This window comes from Cervus elaphus, chromosome 15, assembly GCF_910594005.1.
Source record: "Cervus elaphus chromosome 15, mCerEla1.1, whole genome shotgun sequence".
NCBI lineage: Eukaryota > Metazoa > Chordata > Mammalia > Artiodactyla > Cervidae > Cervus > Cervus elaphus.
This window is the reverse complement of record NC_057829.1, coordinates 27,177,599-27,186,077: the sequence shown is the minus strand read 5'-3', so window position 1 is coordinate 27,186,077 and position 8,479 is coordinate 27,177,599. Positions and strand designations below refer to the sequence as shown.

At 49.8% G+C, this 8,479-nt stretch overlaps 1 protein-coding gene across 2 annotated transcripts in view; it reads right to left on the bottom strand.

The window, feature by feature from the left end:
• Nucleotides 1–262: 262 nt before the first annotated feature.
• Nucleotides 263–8,479, bottom strand: part of SLC29A3 (solute carrier family 29 member 3) — a 45,848-nt gene continuing 37,631 nt past the window's right edge. For both annotated transcript variants that reach the window (XM_043925762.1, XM_043925763.1), the window contains 2 exons: nt 7,969–8,131; nt 263–3,705 (listed from right to left, as the gene is read on the bottom strand). In XM_043925762.1, the coding sequence (XP_043781697.1) occupies nt 3,054–3,705; nt 7,969–8,131 (815 nt within the window). In that variant the 3' untranslated portion in view covers nt 263–3,053. The remainder of the gene's footprint in view (nt 3,706–7,968; nt 8,132–8,479) is intronic.

The following is an 8,479-nucleotide window of genomic DNA, read 5'->3' as shown; positions in this document are numbered from 1 at the left end:
AGCCCATGTTCCACAACAGGAGAAGCCACTGCAGGGAGAAGCTCTGCCCCACGACTAGAGAGCAGCCGCCTGCTCACCGCAACTAGGGAAAACCCTGCACGGCAGCAAAGACCCGGCATGGTCAAAAATACATCAAGAATTTTAAAAATATTCTATGATAAACCATGATGGAGAAGAGTATTATAAAAATATACATGTACAACTGAATCACTTTGCTGCACAGCAGCCATTAACACAACATTGTAAATCAACTATGACACAGTTTTTTTAAAAAGATGAACATCTTTTATTTAAATTTAACCTCCAGTGGAATAAAATCTTCTTTCAACTGACTTTTGGCCTTCCCTCTACTAGTTGGTGTTCTCTGTTAAAGCATTCCACAGTCTCAGAAGCTGAAGTCCTGCAGTGACCCCTCCACCCCACCCCGTGGCATGTCCAAGCTAATTAGAGGGCCCCAAATCTCCTTGGCAGCACTGGGCTGAAGACAGCAGGATGAGGGTCTTTGTTAATAAAATCCACCCCTGATTCGAGCCTCCTCATGTCCTCATGGGTGCAGGAACTGGTCACCCACTAGTTAAACAGTCAGTCGTTTGACTGCCTCTGGCTTTCTTTTTTGAATGAAAGGAGGAAAATGACAATGTCTGGAAATACACAAGGGCATGTGCTAAAAACTGCCACTTGGGATTGAATGAGAGAACTATTAGACAAAGGCCAACGTCTCAGGGATCCCTCTCCACCTCTTTCACTGAAAAATTCCCTTCTCTCTAGCAAGTTTTGTTCACACCCAGAACATGTGAGCTAGTTCCACAAGCCTGCTGGGGTCACATGAGACTTGAGACCCAGAGCAGCCAAGCCCCATAAGTGGCTGTTACAGTAACCTGGGGACAAGGGTGCCTGAACTCCATGATCTGCCCCTCTACTTGGAGATGTGTTTTTATTTTCCTTCCTCCCTTCCTGAGAAGAAACGATCCTTTGCAAAATGCCCACTCAAGTGAGCAACAAAGAAGAGTGGGCAAAAGCCTGAATACTCTTCCCACCAGCCAAGCAGCTGGCCCTTCCTCTAGCAGCGGCACTGGCGCTGGCACTGATAGAGTCCATCATCTCAGTTCCCACAGCGCTGCACCGACACGGCTGGCCACCCTCCTCCCCCTCTCACTTCACGCTAATCTCAAGTCATCTCATTAGCAGAGGAAAGCTACCCCTCTTCAACAGAGCATGCGAGACCCTCACTCCTCTGTTACCTCCAGGTGGTCCCCACCTCCGAGCTCAGAGACTGCTGTTTTACCTTCACACAGACATGCTGCCCATTTATAAGATAGCTGAGGTTGAGAGGACTCACCTGCCAGACAGATGCCCCAAATGATCAACAGCACTGAAGGCAGTGAAAAAAACCAAGGGGGAGATTCCAGCTTCCTGTTAGGGCAGGGGAGATGGGATAATTTATTTTTAAAATTAAAAAAAAAATTGTTTTCAAGTATCAGGTTTCAGAAAACCTTTCAAGGGTGTCCTTTTCAATCTCTGGTGAAAGAAAAGGAGTGTGCACTAGCCTGAGTCGGTGGGGAACATAATCTGCTGCCATTGGGTGGATTACTGGCTGCTTCCTGGTTTAATCAGCTGTCTGCAGGACACCTCAGATCGGGCGCTCTGCAGAGCAGGGGCTCCTTGATTTATGTCTCTCAGGGTTGCCACTTCTTGGGGGCAAGCTCTGTGTTTCCAGGACGATTCTTGAGAAAGAATTCCTGCTTGATCTAGTCTCTTTCTCCGATTCCCACATCAGCCTGCTCCCCCAAGGAACAGCCTTGTGGGAGCCTTCAAGGAACCTGAAAAAGTACAAATTATTACTCATGTCAGGTGATCACAAGCGTGTAGGGGCCTCAGAACATGAGCACTGCCTTTGGAAACAACAGCTTCGAAACACACAACTACTCAGAACAAGCCAGGACAAAGGAACATCTAATTCTGTTGACAAGGCTTCAGAGCTCTACTGATGCTCATAATAAACCAACTTATGCAAGTGAAGGGGCTGGTGGATCCCTCTGGACATTTGCCCCTCCAATCCACTCTCCATTCTCCACCTGATTCTCGGCTACAGAGGGATGGCAGGGAGGGATACATCCTGTGGGCTACAGCAGGCTGGGCGTGTCTCTCCCTTCAGGCCTGGAATAGAACCACCTTACTACTTTTGGGATATAATGCACCCCTTAGGGTTCTTATATCCACTCTTCAAATATTCTTAAATTACTCAATTTGAGTATACTATTTCCTACCAAGACCCTAAAACAGCCATCAATAAGGCTTTCGTTAAATACCCAGGTATTTATTAGGCCTTGACAAGACCAATGGCCTTGACATTTTGTAAACATGGACGTAAAACCTGTCCTGACCCAGGCCACAGACTATTTGAAGGATCGCTGTTTGAAATCCAGGCCTGACATGCTTGGTCCCGTGTACACAGGGAGGCCCTCTGGAGCCCACGTCCAGGGAATGAAGGGCTCCTGGAAAACCTGTCTTCCTGGGGTTGCGGTCTGGTTAGTGGAACGTGGGGTCTGCACAGGCTTGGGTCTTAGGCCTGAGGACTGGCCATCCCAGGGGGACTTCCTTGGGTAGGAGGGCTAAGGAGTCTCGCATCTTGCCATCAGCTAGAAGAAGCAAGGCTGGGAGAAGGCAAAGTGACTAGAGACGGTCTTGGCACTCGCCCTCTAACAACTCAGAGCCAAATACTGGCAACACAGTTCCCAAGAGGGAATAATGACAGGCGGAATGTGCCCACTGGCAAGGAGTTTTCTGACTGTAACTGGTAACTGTGTCTTATTCAGGTGTCTTTGGTCCTGAAATGTCTCATGATGTCTGTTGAAGTGTCTGGAATGTCTGCCTGGCCTGGGAATAGCACTGGTCCCAGCTCCCTGGGAGCAACCAGGCCCGGGTGCATGCTGTGCTCTGCAGAGACCAACTCCAGCCCTTCCTGCTCGCCACCTGGGCCCTCTGGCACTTCCTGCCCATCTTGCTGAAGCTCCCAGGCACCACGCAGCACAGAAGTCCGGTCATCGGCCTTCCTAGATGAGGTGCACAAGCAGGGCAGAGCAGGCAGAGCCGAGCACCAGGCCCAGGCACATGTAAAAGGTCATCACCACCCCGGTGGCCTCAGCCAGCTCCCGGGGCACGATCTTGGGCCCGTAGATGAGAGCCAGAGTGCTGAGGTAGCCGTTGCTGAGCCCCAGCAGTGAGGTGAAAAGCACTGGGTACACGTCAGACTGGAAGGCCACCGTGTGCAGGTGGACGCGGGGCTGGTAGTTGCAGAACACGAAGAGCGGGACAAGGCAGGTCCGGAGCAGCACGAGCCCAGGCAGCACCTTGCTTCTGGGCCCTGGCACCTGGATCCAGGCTGTGATCTGCCGGCCACACAGGTCGGCAAAGTTGTACAGGAGGAAGGTGGTGAGGGGGACGAAGAACTTGGTGCTCCACGGCGAGCCCGAGCCCTTGCTGAGGGATTCAATGTTAGTGCAGACGGCGGGGAAGATGAGGCTGCTGATGAAGAAGAGATAAACGATGCAGAAGCCCAGGCCAGTGGTCTTCTTCAGGATGGGGCCAAGGGGTGGCGTCTGGGGGTCGCTGGAGCCTGGGGCCACCGAAGTGGGGTTGGGGGAGTCCTGGGGCAGCTGCTCGTCACCAGAAAACACGGTTGGCCACACAGGTTTCATGTAGTACCTGCAGGGGAGAAGCTGGTGGTCAGAGGGCCGAGAAAGAAGGGTCACTGGGGATTTCCAGGGACAAGGTGGTCCAGCATGTAGAGCCCAAGCCCAGGATGCCCTCAGATGACACATGCGCTGCGGGGTGGCTGGAGGGAGGCCTGCAGAGGCCCCAAGCTTCCTGCCCTGGTGCTGTCTGAAAGGCTGGGCTCCGGTCCACTGTTCTGTGGTGCTGGTCGTGTCATGAGCAGGGACAAAGGAAGCCAGTACTGACACTGCATGGTGAGCCTGGGCTCTAGTCTTCACTCACTTATTTTTGCTTGGTTTTAGAGTGGGGAGAGGTGGAGCTGAAGTAGTATTTATTTTTCAAGTATAAAATAGCTTAAAATCTTAAATTATAGAAGTCACACACGCTTGATGAAACGAACCCAAATAATACAGAGTGAAGTTTCTTAAGCAAACTTTCTGCAATAGTATAAATGACATAATATATATTATATAATTGCCTAAATAGATGCATAACTATTACACATAAATGCATGCACACTATTGTCTAAAAGACAGTATCCGTGGCCATCCTTTCACACAGGGACACATGGTTCTGCCTCTAAGCTGTGTTGCCACTGAGTATTTCACTGTATGTATATACAATTTAACTGCTCCCCTAATGCTGGACATTTAGGTTAGCTCTAGTTTTCTCTACTATAAATAATAGTACAATGAATATCCCTATACATAAATTTTGTATAGAATTTCAGTAGAGCAGATTTCTAGAAGAATTGCTGGATCACAAGCAATTTTTAAAATTGCTTTAAAATCTTTAAAATTTTGATAGATATTGATAACCTGCTCTCTGGATAGGTAGAACCAATTTATCTCTGCTTTGTGCCACCTACCCACCCAAACTAATGTAACCTAACCCTTCAATCTCCATGACAGCACCTGTTTCTTTAGAAAAAACTGACCACAATTTAATACTCATTGTGTTGGTTTACTGGTTTATCATCTGTCTCCCTGAAATGAAGACAGTTCCCTGGGGCAAGGACATGTATGGCTGTTCCCAGCTAAATCTCTAGGCAGAGAATAACCCTTCAAAACAAAATTGTTGAAAGAACTGATAAGCCTAGAAAAGTATATTTTCCCCCATATTCTCAACACTGAACATGATCATTTTTTTCAATTTCTTCTAGTCTGACCAGAGTAGAAAAGGCTAAGTTCTCTTTGCATTGCTGCATTGCCTGAGTCACTCAACCTCTTCGGGCCCTGGGTGCCTAAAAGCCAGGAGATACAGGCTGATTGTATTAACATGTGCTGTGCTGCGCTTAGTTGCTCATTTGTGTCCAACTCTTTGTGACCTCATGGACTGTAGGCAGCCAGGCTCTTCTGTCCATGGGGATTTTCCAGGCAAGATTACTGGAGTGGGTTGCCATGCCCTCCTCCAGGCGATCTTCCCAACCCAGGGGTCAAACCCAGGTCTCCTGCATTGCAGGTGGAGACTCTACCATCTCAGTCACCAGGGAAGCCCCAATATGTATTAACATCTTAAACAGAAGACTTGGGTGAGGCTGGGGAGAACATAAGGTTGGTGATAGTTGGGTTCTGGTTTCAGCCCTACTTCTGCCTCCCCGTGTGACCTTAGGCCAAGTCTGTGACTGAGGCCTCTTGGGGCCTCAGTTTCCTCCTCTGTAAAATGGAGGGTTCTGTAGCTATAAGCTTCTGAGATCCTTGCCAGCCTTCCTATCCTAAGGGCTGAATATTGTCAATGAGCAAGTCAGTGGGCGGGTTCCTCTCCAGAATCACTTTTCCATGTGATGTTGAGCTGGGCACTTTTGCCTTGAACCCTGTCTTGTTTCCCAATCACTATTTAGGGAAAGGGCTATTCTTACTTCCCCTTCTACTCCATGTCAAGTCCTTGCCTTAGTTGACTCTGAGGAAGCTCCCCACCAAGTTCCTCTGGTTGAAGCTCTTCCCCATAAGTTCTTCCAGACCTAACTGCCCCGAGGTGGTCAGCAGACTCCAACACTGTGTGAGGCTCAGTTCCTCCTGAGTGTGATGGGGCAGTGTGGCCCAGCCCCACTGGGTGCAGCAACCTGTAGCAACCTAGGGCTCCTTTCAAGTAAAATTGAGTCTGAGCAGCCCTGGGGCGCTGCTCTAAAGCTCCATCCTCAGATGAGCTTCTGTAAGCCCAAAAGTCTTGACCGAAGTGTTAATCAGCAAAGAAATAGAAGCTTCATGGGCTGGCAGAGTCCTGGGTATGCTGTCTCATGTGCTCAGCTGGAAGGCATTTTGGTGTGCTTAAGTGACTGTGAAAACTAGGGTGACCACCTGTCCTGTTTTGCCCGAGACTGTCCTGGTTTTAGCACTGAAAGTCCCTGGTGCTTGGGACCCCTTCAGTCCCAAGGCCAACAAAGAAGACTGGCCACTCCAGTGGAAACAGCACAGGCGAGGTTCCATGAAACAGGACACAGGAAACAGCAGAAGGAGTTGGGGAGCCTCCTGCCTTCTGTTCACTGACTCAAATAACTTAATCAGCACCACGAAGTATTAATGTATGGGGTGACAGTAAGCCAGCCAGACCCCAGACATCACAGGGACATCATCACGGAATACAACTGGGTAATTTTTTTATGACAACCCTGAAGGGTCAGAGAGGGGAGGGGAAGACTCATGGATTTGAAGTCACCTATGGTACACGGTGTCATCATTCCATCCCCTTTTATCCTGAGGCCACTGGGCCAGCTGAAGTTGTAACAATCCTCTAACTGGGGGGAGCAACCTGTCTCTGGCAGAGTTGGGGTTCTGATGAAGGCAGGTGAGTCTCACAGGGACAGGAGAAATGAGTGGGGAGGAAGGACCTTGCAGTCACAAGCCAGGGATGCAGCATGAAGCAGTGGAAAGAACGCAGCCCAGAAATAGCTCCGGGTTCCAATCCCTGCCTACAACTCACCAGCTGAGCAACCTGGGGATGTTGGTTAATTCTCTAAAGCCTCAGTTCCTCATTGGTAACATGGGAAAATATGATAACAACTGCACTAGGTGGTCATGTAGCCTGAGTGAAAAAAATGAACTGCTTAGCTCAGCACCCCAACACCAAATAGGTTCCTGTGGATCCAGCAGAGCCAGGACCTGCGTGTTCCCCAGCTCTGCTGGCTTGTGTGCCATGGGACCAGAGGCCAATCACCTGGCCTTCTCTGTCTCCATCTCATCATCTGTGAAATGGGGAAAATAACTCCTGCCATTCCTATATCAAATACGACAATGGATGTGAAAATGCATTGAAAAGAATAAAAAGCAAGAAAATGTCATGGGTTGTTTTTTTAAAGAGAAGTATGAAGCAAGAAAGAAAAAGGAGGAAGGAGAGAGAGAAAGCAAGAGAGACTAAAGCAACAAAAGTGGTCCTGCAGAGCAGAGAGGGGCCTTAAGAGACAGGGGCTAAAAACACAGTTTTGGAGTTGGGCTCAAATCCTGATTCTGCTGCCAAAGGGCTGCAGGACTCAGGCAGGTAATTTAACCTCTTTGAGCCTGGTTTTCTCATGTGAGAGTGGGAATAACTGCGGTAACTCACAGCCCTGCCCCAAGGAGGAGTAGATATATGAGCTTTAAATTTGAGGCCCCAGCAGGCTGGGCTGAGTGCAGAGAGGAACAACAGAAGGGCTCAGCCCAAGGAACTACTGTTGGTTATCAGCCTTCCTCAGGTCCCACTTCTGCTGCCTGCCCTCTAATAGAAAACATGCAGACTCCAGCTGCTTGGGGTTGTGATGCAAAGCTGATTTCTTATGTCCAAGGGCCCAGCCAATTTACTGAGCAACTACTGTGAGCCTGGCTCAGCCTGAGGCATGGGATACAACAATGAACAAAACCCACATGATTTCTGCCCTCAGCGGGATCACACTTCAACAGGGAGATGTGCCGTAAACCAGGAAACAAACACGAGCTCCAGCTAGAGGAGAGAAGAGTGCAGGCATACAGGATAAAGGTACGAGGATGCCACACAGTATCACATGCTAATGCTTATTATGTGGAATCTAAGAAAAGGCGGCCAATGGACTTATCTACACAACTGAAATAGAGTTGCATATGCAGAAAATCACATTTACTGAGGGGTAAGGTGAGGGGAAGGATAAACTGTGAGACTGACAATACAGACTACCATATAAAAAACAGATGACCAATAGACCTACTGTACAGCACAGGGAACTCTACTCAGTACTCTGTAATGGCTTACAAGGAGGCGAATCTAGAAGAGACTGACGCACTGCCAGAGAGCACGTGTGGGTCTCACCTGGCATAGTCCAGCCGCGGCAGCAGCAGGTAGAGCCCGATGCAGAGCGCCAGGAAGATGTCCGCCGTCAGGAAGAAGGCCAGGGTGCTGTCTGTCACGTCACTGGCCACCGCCAGGTCCACCAGTGAGGCCACGGCGCTGAGGGTGCCCCCCATGGCTCCTCCTGTGGAGAGCGCGGGACATCACAGGGAAGGTCAGGGCGGGCGCATCCTCCCTGCCTCTCAGGCCTGCCCGCTCTCTTGCTCCGGCTTAACGTTCTCCCTGGTGAGAGAGATGCTTCAGTTCTCACAGTACCCCGAGGCCTTGGCAGACAAGGAGGGCCCTGCAGCCATGAGCTTTCTGACTCTATGGAGGTGTCTCTAGCCCAGCTCCTCCGATGGGCGTGAAGAGGCTGCTGCCTGAGGAGGCAAATGGCCTCCTGCTTCCTGGTTTCAGCTCTGACCCTTGACCCTCCTTCTCTCTTTACTGTCCTTCTGATGGGGTCAGAAACTTTAGATTCTGGGGTGGGACG